This window comes from Trichosurus vulpecula, chromosome 7 (assembly GCF_011100635.1).
Source record: "Trichosurus vulpecula isolate mTriVul1 chromosome 7, mTriVul1.pri, whole genome shotgun sequence".
Taxonomy (NCBI): Eukaryota; Metazoa; Chordata; class Mammalia; order Diprotodontia; family Phalangeridae; genus Trichosurus; species Trichosurus vulpecula.
The window spans coordinates 268,516,054-268,532,607 of NC_050579.1; the positions used below are offsets into that span (position 1 = coordinate 268,516,054).

At 42.8% G+C, this 16,554-nt stretch overlaps 1 protein-coding gene across 1 annotated transcript in view; it reads left to right on the plus strand.

Annotated features, from left to right (window-relative positions):
• The window catches only part of LOC118857999 (antigen WC1.1-like), a 35,145-nt gene extending 21,520 nt beyond the window's left edge, over window positions 1-13,625 (plus strand). Inside the window, exons 11-19 of the mRNA XM_036768440.1 lie at window positions 1,339-1,410; window positions 1,481-1,804; window positions 2,527-2,841; window positions 6,687-6,995; window positions 9,644-9,676; window positions 10,178-10,312; window positions 10,711-10,806; window positions 12,717-12,869; window positions 13,501-13,625. Of these exons, the coding sequence (XP_036624335.1) occupies window positions 1,339-1,410; window positions 1,481-1,804; window positions 2,527-2,841; window positions 6,687-6,995; window positions 9,644-9,676; window positions 10,178-10,312; window positions 10,711-10,806; window positions 12,717-12,869; window positions 13,501-13,625 (1,562 nt within the window). The remainder of the gene's footprint in view (window positions 1-1,338; window positions 1,411-1,480; window positions 1,805-2,526; window positions 2,842-6,686; window positions 6,996-9,643; window positions 9,677-10,177; window positions 10,313-10,710; window positions 10,807-12,716; window positions 12,870-13,500) is intronic.
• The last annotated feature ends 2,929 nt before the right edge of the window (window positions 13,626-16,554 follow it).

A 16,554-nucleotide genomic window follows, 5' to 3' on the forward strand; every position in this document is an offset into this window, starting at 1 on the left:
TTTTGGGCCATGTCCTTCTTTGGTGTAGCTTTGGGACAACTTCTGAAAATAATGTTTTTAATTGATCTCCCCCTCCAGAAAAGTCAGAAGTTAGATTGAAACTGATCATGACCCATAGATTAACAAAATTTAAGGGAGAAGATAAAATTGATCTACCCTGGAATTCCTTCTCTCTGAGGAGAGTTGAGTGGTGTCTGGGCCCAACTGCATGCTTCTCCTCCTGGTGGGAATTAAAGTCTACGTTGGAGAAAGGGAGGGGGAAAAGCTAGGTAGAGAGGCAGCCAGGTGGTACAGTGGATAGAGTGTAGGGCCAGGGATAAGGAAGACCTGAGTTCAAATTCGACCTCAGATAATTACTAGCTGCATGTCCCTGCACAATTCACTTAACCCTGTTTGCCTCAGTTTCCTCATCTGTAAAATGATCTGGAGAGGGAAATGGCAAATCACTCCAGTACCTTTGCCATGAAAACCCTAAATTTGGTCAGGAAGAGTCAGGCACAACTGAAATGACTAAACTACAACAAGAAGGGAGAAGAGGGCTACATATGTCTATTCTTCTTCCCTTTGGACCTCACAATGACAACCCCAAGTGAGAGGTTTGTACAGATGAGGCCACAGCACACACAGGCCTCTCCACACATAGGTCCTTAATAAGGGGTGGGGTTCTCCATATATAAATAGGAGATCAATTATACTGAAATATAGTTACCTATATATTTCATTTACTTATTTTAAAAAATAATATTGTATTTTTTCCTATTTACATGTAAAGATAATTGTTAACATTTATTTAATTTTTTTTGGTTTCAAATTTTCTCCTTGTCTTCCTCCCTCAATTACCACCTCCCTAAGAAAAATTATTAATATATTTTAAAACAAATTCATGTGCTCCAAGGGGAAAAAGTCCAGTTCCAAAGTTTAGACATAGGCTGGTCATAGAAATGTGGCAGGGGGGAAGCTGCCCTATATAGTTCATAGGTGCTAGACCTATCAGAGGGTGAGCAAAGTCTGAGGAAGGGTGATCAGCTACAAGTGCTGCCACCTTTCTCTCAGAAGCTCTTCCTTATAGAAGGTCATAGACTTTTTAGGGCACTCTGTGTATGGAGGGTGGAGTTGTGTGTCAAGGAGAACAATTCTGTTTGACTTGGTATAGCCCAAACCTGCCTTCTTAGACTGGGAAATCCCTTTGTCGCTGCTCACAATCTGTCTTCTCTCCAGTTTGCTGACCCTCTCCTTCTCTCATCAAGTGTCTTTCCTCAAGGTACATATTTGCCTTACTTATCACCTCCCAGCTTAAAGCTTCCAGACCAGGATTTGAGCTGTGTGTGCTTTTTGCAGGAAACCAGACACAGTCCCTCATCTTCAATAATTCACGGTATGACCAGGAATTGGCACCTGTCTTATTTTCAGGTAAGAAAATTTTTTAATCTGAGGAAACTATTCTCTTTCCTTGGGAAAATGGGCAATTAATCTGAATTTCTCCCTATAGAACATGGACAGCTTCGTCTATTGAATGGAAGAGGTCCCTGCACTGGAAGGGTTGAAGTCTATTACAATGGTACTTGGGGGACCATCTGTGATGATTCTTGGGACCTAAGTGATGCCCATGTGGTGTGCAGGCAGCTGGGCTGTGGAGTGGCCCTCGAAGTCATGGTCTCTGCTCACTTTGGACAAGGATCAGGGCCCATCTGGCTGGATGAGCTCAGCTGCTCTGGAAATGAATCCCACCTAGGGGAGTGCCCTTCTGTCCATTGGGGTCAGCATGACTGCAGACACAAAGAGGATGCTGGAGTCCTCTGCTCAGGTCTGTGCCACACACATCCCACTAAAAGGGAGACACTTATGGGGCTTAGAGACCTGAGGGAGAAGGAGGTTATTCAGACAGTGAGGAGAACTTCCTACCCCAACAGAGCCACCCCTAGAGTTCAGTTTCAGGGCAAGTCCTCTTATGTGAAGGCTGATTTTATTCATCAATTATAATTGTATATGTGGGTCTCCTCCTTTATGAAGATGTATATGTGTGTGTTTGTATCTATATGCATATATATATATATATATATATATATATATATATATATACACTTACATACACACATGTGTATATGCAAGTGTGTGTGCACATGTGTGAATTCCTCTGTGTGTGTGTGTGTGTGTGTGTGTGTGTTCCTTATACCTTCATTTCCTAGTAGAGTACTATTCACGGAATAGGCATACAATTTTTGTCTGCAGATGGCTTTACTTTGGTGGTTCGCAGATACACACCAATATTGAAACTGTGAAACTGAGTAGGGAAATCATAATTAAGGCATTCCTCTCTTTATCAAAGGGGGAGACAAGACAGAGAGAGATGCTCAGAAATAAAGAGGAAGTAATTCTGTAAAAAGAAGATCTGAGGTTTGGGTCTATCCAGTGGAGACTCCCCAACCGAGACAGAGAACCTAATACAATTTCCAGAGGGAAGAGACCCAGAGAATACGGGAACAAATGTTCCCTCTGATTGTGTCACACCTTCCTCTCCATTTACAGAATCCCTGGATCTCAGGCTGGTGAGTGAAGAACATAAGTGCTCTGGGTGGCTTGAGGTTTTCTACAATGGAACATGGGGTAGTGTTTGCTCCAACTCCATGGATGACAACACCGTATCAGTGATTTGCAGACACCTGAGTTGTGGTTCCAAGGGGCATATTGAAACATTTTCCAGCTCCCAAAAAAGTTTGGGGGCCAGGTGGATAGACAGAATCAAGTGCCAAGGTCAAGAATCCTTGCTGTGGCATTGTCCTTCTCAACCTTGGGACCAGAATTCTTGCCAGCAGGGAGAGGAAACCCTTCTCACATGTGAAGGTAACTATGTCTGCCTCTTCTGTTTGAATCCTTTTTAAAGGGATTTTTATTATTATTATTTTAAGTGTAAGTGGATTCAACCTGTGGACAAGATTTAGATCCAAATTTATTTTGATCCATCCAAGTAAACAGTGGAAGAGACCTAGGTTGGTAGGAGTTATGTGACAAAGACCTTAGATTTTTTATTTTAGTTGCCTAAAACCTTGAAGTGAACAAGTTGTGAGTCAGTCTTTCTTTCCTCCACAATTCCTGTCCTCATAGCAGGAGATTAAATATTCCCTCACACACCTCAACCTCCCAGTTCTTCACCTTATTCATTTCCAAAGCCCTCCATCCAACTCAGAGCTGTAAAATGATGGTCATCCTCTTGATCTTGCTGTCACCTACAAATGTTCCACTTCTATATTTGTGAAATCTGAAATTCCTTTATCTGATCATAATCGATGGTCATTACCCCTCTCCCTCTCCCTTACAACACCTTACCTCTATTCTTCATCCTCACCACTCCTCAGCTGTTTCCAAGATCATCACTCCTACCCTGGCTAAACTCTCCTCCTTGATTTCTTGGTGAACTGGTTCATTTCTCTTTCTATCTTCCTCTATTGAGTCTCTTGTTCCCTTATACTGTCTCCAAAGTTGCCCTTCCAAGCCTCAGTCCTAGTTTATTCCCACTGCCTCTGCTCCTACTCAGGGAAACCCGAATGAAGCTGGAGGAAATCATGAAAACATGCTCTCTGTGGTCACCACAAATATGTTCCAGAATCTTCACTGGGCCCCCACTGTAGCAAGTGAATCCTTTTATGCCTCCCTAATCCATTCACTAGCCCACCTTCTATAATGGCTTTTCCAAATGTTTTGATCCCTCCTCCAAACTCCTCTCCCCTTCCCTCTCATCCTTGTCTTATATTTCACAGAAAAAATTGAAGTCATTTATCAAGAACTCCCTAATCTTACCTCCACATATCATATCACTCAGGTACTTTCTGTCACATCTCTTCCTTCACCCCTGCCTTATATGAAGAGATGACCCTTCTTCTTGCCAAGGCAATTCTTGTCTAGTAACTACTCCTCTACCACATACAAACATACTTTTTTCCCAGTCTTTTAAAAAAACCTTTCACTTAATCCACCCATTCCTGTCAGCTATCATTCCATATTTTCCCTCCCTATGGTGGCTAAAAACCTTGTGAAGGCTATCTACTATAGGTGCTTCCACTTCCTTTTGTCTAACTCTCATCTTAACTCTGCAATCTGACTTCAAGCTTCATCATTCAACTGAACCAACTGTTTCCAAAATAATCAACAATCTTTATTTTTTAATAATAACATCATATTTTTTCTTTTTCCTTTTTTATTGTTTTTAATTAATTTATTTTTAGTTTACAACATTCAGTTCCACAAGCTTTTGAGTTCCAAATTTTATCCTCCTCCCTAACCTCCCTACTCATCCCCTCCCCAAGATGGTATACAATCTGATATAGGCTCTACATATACATTCACATTAAAGCAACCATTTTTTAATTGTCAAATCTATTTGACTTTTCTCAATCCTCATACTTTGCAACCTCTCCTTAGCCATTGAAACTAAATCACCATCTTCTCCTTGATGTTCTCTTCTCTCCATTATTTCATGACACTGCAGTTTCCTGGTTCTCCTTTTACCGGTCTGACATTTCCTACTCCTCCAGTCACCCTCACTAATCATTGACGTTCCCACAAGATTATTCCCTGACCTCTCTTCTTAACACGTTCAATAGTATCTCACTTCGTGATTGCATCAGCTCCACTGGGTTAAAATATCCATTTATGCAGATGGTTCTCAGATCTATCTATCTAACCCTATGCTCTGTCCTGACCTCCAGTCTCACATCTCCTATTTGACATCTTAAATTTAACACGTCCAAAACTGAACTTATTTCTCTCTAAACCTTCCCATGTTTTTTGCTTCCCTGTTACTGTGGAGGATACCACCATCTTCCTAGTCACCTAGTCCAAAATGTCATCCTCAACTTTTCTCTCTCTTTTGCCCCACCATATGCAATCAGTTGCCAAGTCCTCCTGTTGCTATTTCTGTAACATCTCTCATCCACACCCCCTTCTTCCTTCTGACACTGCCACCACACTGATTCAGGCCGATTCTGAGTTCTTGAAAGAGCCTTCTGGTTGGTCGCTGTGTCTCAAGTCTCCCTTCATTCCAGTCCATCCTCCACTTAGCTGTTACATTCATCTTCCTAAAGCACAAGTCTGACTTCTCCATTCCCAAACTATAGCTTTAGTGGCTCCTTGTTACCTCTGGGATCAAATATCAAATCCTCTCATTCAAAGCCCTGCCCACCCTGGCTCCCTCCTGCCTTTCTACTCTGATAGCCCTTTACCTCCCTCTCTATACGCTTCAGTTCAGTAACACTAATCTCTGCTGTTCTATGTATGTTCTATGCATCTTCACTGGTTCTTCCCATCTCTATAATTCCCTCCTTCCTCATTTCTATCTATGGTCTTTCCTGGCTTCATTTGGTGTTGTTATTATTCAGTCATTTCAATCCTGTCCAACTCTTCATGACCTCATTAGGAGTTTTCTTGGCAAAGTATTTTTTGTCATTTCTTTCTCCAGCTCATTTTACACATGAGGAAAGTGAGGGAAACAAGGTTAAATGACTTGCTTAGGGTCACACAGCTACTAAGCTTCTGAGGCCAGATTTGAACTCAGGAGATGAGTTTTCCTGATTCCAGACCCAGCGCTCTATACACCGCACCACCCAGCTGCTTCATTCAGGTCCCAGTTAAAGGCCTACCTTCCACACAGAAGCCTCTTGTTAACCACCATTAATTCTAGTGCTGCCCCTCTATTGATTTTTTTTCCAGTTTCTCCTGTATATTTCATGTTTGCCCAAGCTGTTTTCACATTGTCTCCTCTAATCAGATGCTGAAGGCAGGGACAGCTTTTTTCCTTTCTTTGTGTCGCCAGGGCTTAGTACAGAGCCAGGAACATAGTCGTTTCTTTAAAAATTGTTATTAACTTGTTTCCTTGACTTTTGCTATCCTCAAACCCTGAACTGCACATTTAAAGCAGACAAGTGAGCCACTTATTGCTCTAAGAAGTTTGATGAGATCTGACCAAAATTCACTTCCCTCCTATCCTTCAGTTTTCAAAATTTCTTGGCAACGTGAAAGAAGGACATCCCTATTCATCCCTATGGATGTTCACTCTCTCTGTACCTTTTGTCCAGCACTGCCTTACTTAGCAAGTGGCCTCACTTTGCCTCAGACATCTTCATTCTCTGCATGCTCTGCTTTGATCTGTTTCCTTATAGAGTCTCCTCTTTATATTCCTTTATGTCCCTTCATATATCTTCTCTCTAATTACACTCTGAAGTCCCTAAAGGTAGGTCCTTTGTATTTCATATATATATATATATATATATATATATATATACACACACACACACACACACACACATATATATATAATATGTATATGTTAATATGTATATATGTGTGTATATACATTTCTGTATTTTACTTAATTGATAAGTCATAGAGTAAATTACACAAATTACTGGATGGATAAAGACGAAGACCATGCTATCCTATATTTTGGGAGTAAATTAAGGGATCTTTGGAAATCCTGCCCTGAAACAGCCAAACCTAGTGCCCAAATCAAAATTTAGGGTTATCATTAATTAAGCCCTCTCCCAATGTCTTCTCTCTGCAGAAAAGAAGGTCATTGACTGCCCAACCCCTGGACACTGCACAGGTATCTCAGTTTATCTCTCTCTATACCTAAGAAGTTGCTCCTTTCCAATCTGGGAGCATAACAGTGGATTCTGCTTCCTCTCCAGACAAAGACAAACTCCGACTCAGGGGAGGAGACTCTCTATGCTCTGGACGAGTGGAAATCTGGCACAATGGCTCCTGGGGGACAGTATGTGATGATTCATGGGACCTAGCAGATGCTCATGTGGTTTGTCAGCAGCTGGACTGTGGCTCTGCTCTGGCTGCCCCGCAATGGTCTGCATTTGGCCCAGGAAATGGGACCATCTGGTTGGATGATGTGCAGTGCAGAGGGAGGGAGTCCTCTCTGTGGGATTGCCCTGCAATGTCCTGGGGACAGAATGACTGTAAGCATGAGGAGGATGCTGGTGTCATATGCTCAGGTGAGTGTGAAGGACATAAGATGGGGCTGGGAGCTCTGAGAACAGATATCAAGCTGGAGGACATGGGGCTAGAGTGTGGATATAAATGGATCTTCCACAGGTCTATCATCTGGCCACGGGGAGGCTATAATTTGATCCTGGGGCCATAGAATTTAGAACTGAAAGTCAAATTAAGTGTCATCATTCTAATTTCTTTGCTTTGGAGATGAGGAAATAGAAGTCCAGTGGGGTTGTGTGACTGCCATAAGGTCACACAGACTAGCTAGTATAATTTTTTGCTTAATTTTTGGACATAGGTCATGTGACTCCCAGACTTGCAATCCCTCTTCTGTCCTGCAGCCCTCTCCCCAAGTGTGTGCTGGGGGGAAAATATGTAGAGGATTTGGGAATCATCCTGAGGTGTTCAAATAGCGTATCTTGGGCAGATATTTAAGTGACAGAGGAGTCAGGCAGAATTCAGAGCCAGTACACCCAGCTTGGTCTCTACTCACACCTCCAATTATTGTTTCTTTTCTTCCAGTGAAAAGAATAGGGTAGTGTTGTTATTAGGTTATGTAATCATGCCCAACTGGTTGTGACTTGATGAAGCATTTTTTCAGAAAGATACTGGAGAACTTTGACATTTCCTTTTCCATTGTGTTGTCATTTTACAGTTGAGAAATTGAAGCAAATAAGGTTTAAGTGACTTGCCCAGAGTCACACAGCTAGTGTTTGAGCCTTCTTCTGAACTCAGATCTTCCTTATCTTCTAGGCCCAGTCCTCTATTCAGGCCACCACCTAGTGCCTCTTTGCTATTAAAAAAGGTACAATGTTCAGCCCTCTCCCCCTCTGCTCTAGCCCATATCAGAGTGATTCAAAACCAATCAATTCACATGGATTTACTAATTAGGCCTTGCTATGTGCTAATGTACTAATCCCTGGCAGTAGAAAGAAGGGCAAACACATTCCTTGCTCTCAAGCACTTTACAATATAATAGGGGAAACAACATATAAATAACTGGATACATAGAAGATACACGCAGAGTACAATGAAGGTAGCCTAGAAAGGGAAGCTGAAGGGCCTGGCGTGTCTCAAGACGGCTCCTTTAGACGGAAGTATTTGAGTTGAGTCTTGAAGGAAGCTCAGCGTATCAACAAGTGAAGGAAGGAAGGGTGAGCATTTCATATAAGGAGTGCCAGAAAGCCAATATTCAGATGCAGAGATGGAGTATCATGTGTGAGGGACAGTGAATGGGCCTGTATATCTGAGTAGAAGAGTTTGTGGAGAGGAGGAGTGTATAAGTGTTGTGGAAAGGAACAATGAGACCACGTTGTCAGGAACTGTGATGAACAGAGGAGTTCTATTGATTCCTGGAGGTAACAGGGAACTACAGAATTTTATTAAGCATGGGCATGCTATGGGCAGCTAGGTGGTGCAGGCCTCGAGTCAGGAAGACTCATGTTCCTGAAGTTCCTATCTGGCCTCAGACACTTACTAGCTGTCTGACCCTGGGTAAGTCACTTAATTCCATTTGCCTCAGTTATTCAACTGTAAAATGAGCCGGAGAAGGAAATGGCAAAACATTCCAGCATCTCTGCTAAGAAAATCCCAAATAGGTTCACAGAGAGTCAGACATGACTGAAAAATGATTTAACAACAACAAAAATAATGTGGCCAAATATACCCTCTTGAACAGGGGTGGGGAACCTGAAGCTTTGTGGCCACATGTGATCTTCTAGGTCCTTGGATATGACCTTATGACTGAGTGTTTTACAGAATAAATCCTTCTATTAAGGGGATTTTTTCTGTGAAATTTGGATTCAGTCAAATGGATGGACTTAAGAAACTAGAGGGCCATGAGTAGCCTTGAGATGCAGGTTCTCCACCACAGATCTAAATTGATCACTTTGGTAGCTGATTAAAGGATAGATTGCCACAGGGAGAACTGATCAGAAAGCTTTGTAATAGTCCTGGAGATGGTGGGGACCTGAACTACAGTGGTAGCTGTATTAATGGAGAAAAAGAGCTTGTGGAGATGGAAATGGCAAGATTTTCCAACTAATGAGATCTGTGGGAAGAGTGAGATGTAGTGTTAAGGGACAGCACCAAGATGGTGAGTCTGAGTGACTGGGAGGGTGGTAGTGTCTTCAATAGTAATAGGGAAGTTTGGAAGTGGGGTAAGGTGTGTGAGGAGGAGAAATAACAGGAGGTAATGAGTGTTATTTTGGACATACTGAGTTTGAGGTGTCTATGGGATAGGAAGAAGGGTATATGAGACATCCACTCCCTATGGGAATCTTTCATGTCTTGGAGAATTAACTCTGTTAGGTCAGAGAATCTTCTGAGGTTGGGATGAGGGGATGGGGAAAACTACAGAACTATCTTGGAAAATTTGTGGCACTTCCAGAAATTTCTAATTTTGGCATCTGGATTTGGGATTTGGCTTCAGCACAGGTCCTCTGACTGCAATCCATATGGTCTTTCAGTCTCTTCTTAAGCTTGAGCTGGATGAAGGATATCTAGGAGATCTAGGAGCTTCCTAAGGTGTTTGGATGGAGCATTATGGGAGGATGTTCATATAATAGGGGATTTACAGCAGGATCTAGAAGACATGCCCAAAGTGATCTCTACCCATTCTTCAGATGTTTTTTCTCCTATTTTCTTCCAGTTGAAAGTACAACATTGCTGTCTACCACGAAAGGTACACTGCTCTGCCACTCCCTTACTCCCCTCCTACCAGTTCTGGGTTCATTTGGGAGCAGAAACCTTCCCAGACCCAAGGTTGACCTTGTGGGATTCTTTCATGTCTGAGGAGATCTACTGTACCACAATGCTTAGAAGCTGCAGATAAGCTTGTGGGCTGGGGGGTAAGGTGGAGTTTGGTGGGAAGGGGTGGTCCACACAATGTTCTTCAAGAATATATCACCCTCCTGCCAAATTCAGGTTTGGACATCTGGAACTCAGTCCCCATACGGAAGGATGGTCCATTCACTCTCCTTTCTTGGGCATTCAGGCCTATCCCAGTCCCCTCCACAATGCAGTTCATGGGCGGGTGGGGGGGAGTTCCATAGTTGGAGGACCTTCAGGTTGAAGGTGAGCCTCAGATTTCCCTCCTCTCTCCATAATAACCTCGGTGAGCTGTCCTGGGGAGTTTAACAACTTCTTCCATAATGCAGAGCCTTATGATTCTTCTTCTCCAAAGGACCAACCACTAGGACAGTTTCTGCCTCTTTGAACTCTCTGCTTGGGATCTCCTGCCTCATTTTAGGGGCCCTTCTCTTCCTGGTTCTCATCCTCCTAGGGATTCAGATGCACAGAGGGAGAATCCAGCAACAAGGTGGGTGACCCATGGGGCAGCAAATAATATGGGAAAGGGTGTGGGTGAGTGAAGGGAGGCAATGATGAGGATAAGGATTTTGGACAAGGCCAAAGAAAGCATTTCAGGACTGGATATAGCCCACATGTCTGGCTCTGGTTTTCCAACCCCAAATAGCTCCAACTCTTATTCGCCCAAGAGTGTCTAAGCTGTGAGCACAGAGCTTGTGGTAGGTATGGGATTCCAACCAAGGTCATACAGTGTGGGGCTGGGCAGAACAGGTATCCATGTTAGAACTATGGAGTGGTCTGAATAGTCTGAATGTGAAGAGAAGATAAATTGAGGAGGGATCCTAAGCATATATATGTCGGGTGATGGTCTCAGGCCCAGAATTTCTGATTCATGGCCATTTGTCTCAGCTTTGTCCAGATATAGGGATTCTCTTTATGAAGCCGTGTACCAAGACATTGATTACTATGTGACTGGGGACAAGGAGGACCTTCTGAGCAGCCCAGGTATGTGTATCTTCTGCCCATCCACCTCAGTAGGACACTCTGTTCATGAACTACATGCTTTGGTCAGTATCAGAATATTTGGCCCTGGCATCTTCTGAAATCTCTGCCTATACCTGCCTGCTGTGGTTCCCCCACTCATAACATTTTTGTTTCCATTTCTCCTTCTCTACACGGGCAGGCAGGTCCAACAGCTCAATTCTGGGCTCTGAGCTTCATCTCTAGAAGGAAAATGACTAGAACTCTATGTTCTTTTGATTCTGGCGCTATTTTGTCAGCCTGTGTCCCCCTGATTATAGTGTCTACCAGTTCAGGAAAGGGCCCTCATAATTTCAGGTCCAAAGATGCAATGATTTCATTTCTCTAAGAGGACGGCCCACTCAAATAAAACAGATTCACCCCATTATACCATTCCCTCTAAATCTGGATCTTTCTTGGTAAGAACAGAATTGGAATAAAAAGGCTTGAATGCCCCTAAAATTAATAACAGCAAGCTCTGGATGAAACCCCCTTCCATACTCTTAGAAATTTTCCATCCACATGGGAGCCACCTCTTTCCTGGCCAGCCCTGAGACCCTCACTCACTAAAATACTTTCAGGTTTCCACACTTTTGCCCCTACTCTGCATGAAGAATGACACACTTCTGGTAGGACAATATCATCTATGACATGCTGCAATTTTTAGAACACAGCTTATTTTACTTTACTGATGTCTTATCAGTCAGGTTCTTCACCACTCTGATATGGAAACTTCCAGGAAGATGGCATAAAAGTTTCTTTTATGTTTGAGAGGGCCCTTGGTCTCATCCAGAACACTTTGATTAATCTTCTCAAAGAGTGACTTTTTATCCTTTTCGCCAGAGACTCAGAGTGACCCCTGTTTAAGGTCAGCCTCCCTGGTGTCAGAACACATTTTCACCTTGTTCTGAAGTCTGTGGATACATCCAACCTGGGAGATGGGGGGCAGATAAGTTTCAGTTTCCTATTTGATTCTGTCATCTTGTTCTTCTCCTCAGGGTCTTCTCTGGGTGATGTGAGAGACAAACTTCCACAAGGGGAATATGAAGGGAAAAGCCAACCTAACTTTCCTCAAGTAACAGGAAAGGTTAGGCTTCAGAGGCAAGGACTGATATGTCCCAAGGTGTTGTTTGCCCTGGACGGCATCAGCTAAAATACTACTCTGCTGTCTTCAGTTTCTCCTTGTCCCAGACACCCCAAACCTCCTTAGCCCAAGTTTTTAAGAATCCCCTCAACGGCAGCTAGATGATCTCCATTTGACTCCAAACATGTATTAGGCAGATAGACCTTTAGAATGAGACAAGGGAAATGATGCAGGGAAAGGGAGGAAGGGGACCAGGTTTGTTCTGACAGGTGGCCAGGCCCCGGAGAAGGGCATAGGCCTTGATTTCAGGTCAGAATAATGACCAAGGAGGCATCAAAATCTGGAGCATAATCCCTGGAACCAGCTTAATCTCTCTGGCATTTTCTGTCTCAGGGTTACTATCACCAGAGCAACATGAATTGAATCATGACAGGCTTGAAGGTTCTGGGCTAAGTGATTTTGTCCTTGAAGCTGGGACCAGTGATAAACGGTGAGGTGATAGAAATAGAGAGGAGGATTTTGAAGCTAAGTGATATGAAGAGACAATTTACACTAAGGGGGACTGAAATCATTGTCCTATATGAGGGAGCATTTGTCCTCTTTCCCACCTTGGTGATTCTTAGCTCAAGGTCAGGTCCCTAACCCTAACACTAAGTAGTCTTTCTTCTTCAGCCGAATTCAGCTTTGAACACCTCTTGATACTCTCATCTGTCTTAAAAAATAAACTTACGTATGTGTTTTCATGTGCACAGGCACATCCCCTCACTAATCGAAAAATTGTGTTGAAACAAAAGAATTATCTCTCCCTCAGATGTATCAAGTCAGCCTGATGACCCCCCAGGTGATGGGTATGATGATGCTGAGGAATTATCTGGGCCTGCAATTCCACCTGTTACCCTGATGAATGAGGAGGGTACTCTGGGGCCTACTGATGCAAGGGATGAATACAGGGAGTCACACACAGGTAAGTGGTTCCCAACAGATTTATTGACCTGATAAGTGAGATTTCCAGCTATGGGTGAACTTATTTTGAAAGATGAAGAGGTAGCACTATGTGCTCACACACATATGTATAAATACACACATGGCTATATACAGATGTGATTGTCTATTAATATGTATGCCTACATGTATATGCACATATACATATGTGCTTACATACATTCGATGTATAGATATATGTTTATATGTGGGTATACATATATGTATGTATGTATCAATCTATCTAAATATGACAATTTTTGTCAGTACATTGAGAATTCTCTGCCTTGACATTTTTCAGAAATATATCTGAGACAATTGTATCCACAATGATGTGACTAAGCAACTAAATGAGAAGGCCCTGCGGTTCCAAAGCTGCCTCCTCCAGGCTTCCATTCCCTGTGACCCCAACCCACCCTCAATGTAAAGAGAAGCCCATCCATAGCTTTCTCTCAGTACAAGCTATTCCTGCCAATGATGTATCAGGACAGAGAAAAGACTCTTTGCCCAGGCCTCAAAGGTGGCGTTCTTTTCAGCCACCTGCAAAACCACCAAAGGCACCTTGCATTTCTTTAGACACAGCTACAAATTCACCTCCATTTTCTTGGTTCTAGGTCAGTCTCCCAAGTCCTTTAGGGGATCCCCTGACTCCAAGACAAGAGAGGATGACCCACCAATGTTCTCTGAGGACCAAGCATATGATGAAGCTGAGACTGGTGTCCCTCAGAAGTCAATTTAAGACTGTCAGATACAAGCAGTCTCTTATTAAATGTTTACTGGATTGAACTGGAGTGGAATCAGTTTCCTGTGACACTTGAAATAGTTTTAGAATTCACCTGCCCTCAAACATTGTATCCTGAGAGGACAGGGCTGAGGGTTTCCTCTTCACATGTGGTGAGCATCTCTCTACCATCCTGAACTTGCCCGTGAGGGTGAGATTTTTGCCTCTATAAAATGCGCTTCTCCTTCAGGACCTTTAATTCTGAAATTTCCCTCTTTTATCCTTCTTTTCCCATGTCCTCAATCCTAATCCTTCCTTTATCAGACATGTTCTCTGGTTTGTAGAGAACACACCTTTCAGGAGATGCACCTTCCTTGTTGAACTACCACACTATATAAGCCAGTCTTCTCCTGTACTCCTCCAGACATGGAGATCTCCTGTTCAGTCTCTGCTGAACAGAAGACTTTGAAACCAGGATCCTAGTTCTTTTCAATCCTTTCTGCTAACTTCCAAAAGAGGCTCCCCTGATTCATGGATCAATCCATGGCTCAATTTCTATCATATTACAGGTTTTTGCTTCGACATTATACCCCTGCCCTAACTGGTGAGAGAAATGATTATTAATAACCAGTCATGGGGGAGATCCAGGCATTTTCCCTGTCCTACTTCCTTGTTTGAAGCCCAGTCTTTGAAGGACATTGCTGAGCTCTGCCAAAAATTTACCCCATCTAGACCATCTTATCTGGGTGAATTCCTACTCATTGTGTTCTACTCAGGTCTGGATGGGGACAAATTCTTTGATTAAATTTCCCACGGCGGAGGGGCAGAGCCAAGATGGTGGCGGAAAAGCAGGGACTAGCGTAAGCTCCCCACTGAGTCCCTCCAAAAACCTATAAAATGACTCTGAACCAATTCTAGAACTGGAGAACCCACAAAAGAGCAGAGGGAAGCAGGGCTCCAGCCCAGGACAGCCTGGATGGTCTCTGGGTGAGGTCTATCCCGCACGGAGCTGGGAGTGGAGCAGAGCCCAGCATGGGCGGCGTGGACCAACCAGACCAGGAGCCAGGTGGAGTGTGCCCAAGTGCCCTGAATCAGTGAGCTGCAGTAGTTACCAGACTTCTCAACCCACAAACACCAAAGACAACAGAGAAGGTTAGCTGGAAAAGCTGCAGGAGTGGAAGGAGTTCACAGTTCAGCTACCACCCCTGGGGAAACGGAGGTGGGGCAGCTACAGCTACAGTTGCTTCCAGCCCCAGGCCCACCTGGTGGGAGGAATTAAGTGGTGGATCAGAGCAGAAGTGCACAGCCTGCTGAAGATCTAAGCGCAGTCCGTGTTGGGGGTTCTTGGGGAAGGAGGAGTGCTGGTGTGGCAGAGCTGGTGCACTCCCCCCAACCCAAACGTGGAACATAGAACTCTTTAGTCTACAAGCAGTCATAACCCGCTAAAAACTCAAGGGTCAAGTTAGTTGGGAATATGGCCAGGCAGCGAAAACGCACCCAGATTCAGTCTCAGACTCTAGAATACTTCTTTGGTGACAAAGAATACCAAAACATACAGCCTAAAGAAGACAACAAAGTCATAGAGCCTACAACAAAAGCCTCCAAGAAAAACATGAACTGGTCTCAGGCCCTGGAAGAGCTCGAAAAGGATTTGGAAAAGCAAGTTAGAGAAGTAGAGGAAAAATTGAGAAGAGAAATGAGAAGGATGCGAGAAAACCATGAAAAACAAGTCAATGACTTGCTAAAGGAGACCCCAAAAAATGCTGAAAAATACACTGAAGGAAACAACACCTTAAAAAATATACTAACTCAAATGGCAAAAGAGCTCCAAAAAACCAATGAGAAAAGAATGCCTTGAAAGGCAGAATTAACCAAATGGAAAAGGAGGAAAAGAAACAAAAGACCACTGAAGAAAATACTACCTTAAAAATGAGATTGGAGCAAGTGGAAGCTAGTGAGTTGATGAGAAATCAAGATATTATAAAACAGAACCAAAGGTATGAAAAAATGGAAGACAATGTGAAATATCTCATTGGAAAAACCACTGACCTGGAAAATAGATCCAGGAGAGATAATTTAAAAATTACTGGACTACCTGAAAACCATGATCAAAAAAAGAGCCTAGATACCATCTTTCAAGAAATTATCAAGTAGAACTGCCCTGATATTCTAGAGCCACAGGGCAAAATAGAAATTGAAAGAATCCACCAATCGCCTCCTCAAATATATCCCAAAAAGAAATCTCCTAGGAACGTTGTCGCCAAATTCCAGAGCTCCCAGATCAAGGAGAAAAGCCTGCAAGCAGCCAGAAAGAAACAATTTGAGTATTGGGGAAACACAATCAGAATAACCCAAGATCTATCAGCTTCTACATTAAGAGATCAAAGGGCTTGGAATACAATATTCCGAAGGTCAATGGAGCTAGCATTAAAACCAAGAATCACCTACCCAGCAAAACTGAGTGTCATGCTCCAAGGCAAAATATGGATTTTCAATAAAATAGAGGACTTTCAAGCTTTCTCAGTGAAAAGACCAGAGCTGGATAGAAAATTTCACTTTCAAACAAAAGAATCAAGAGAAGCATGAAAAGGTAATCAAGAAAAAGAAATTGCAAGGGACTTACTAAAGTTGAATTGTTATGTTTACATTCCTACGTGGAAAGATGATGTGTATGATTCATGAGATCTCAGTATTAGGATAGCTGAAGGGAATATTCACATATATATATGTATATGTGAGTGTGTATGTATGTATATATGTATGTGTGTGTATATATATATATATACATATATATATATATATATTTATATATATATATAGAAGAGAGAGAGAGAGAGAGAGAGGGCACAGGGTGAGTGAGGTGAAGATGAAGCGAAGATATCTAAAAGAAATAAAAAAAAATTAGGGGATGAGAGAGGAATATATTGAGAGAGAGAGATAGGGAGAG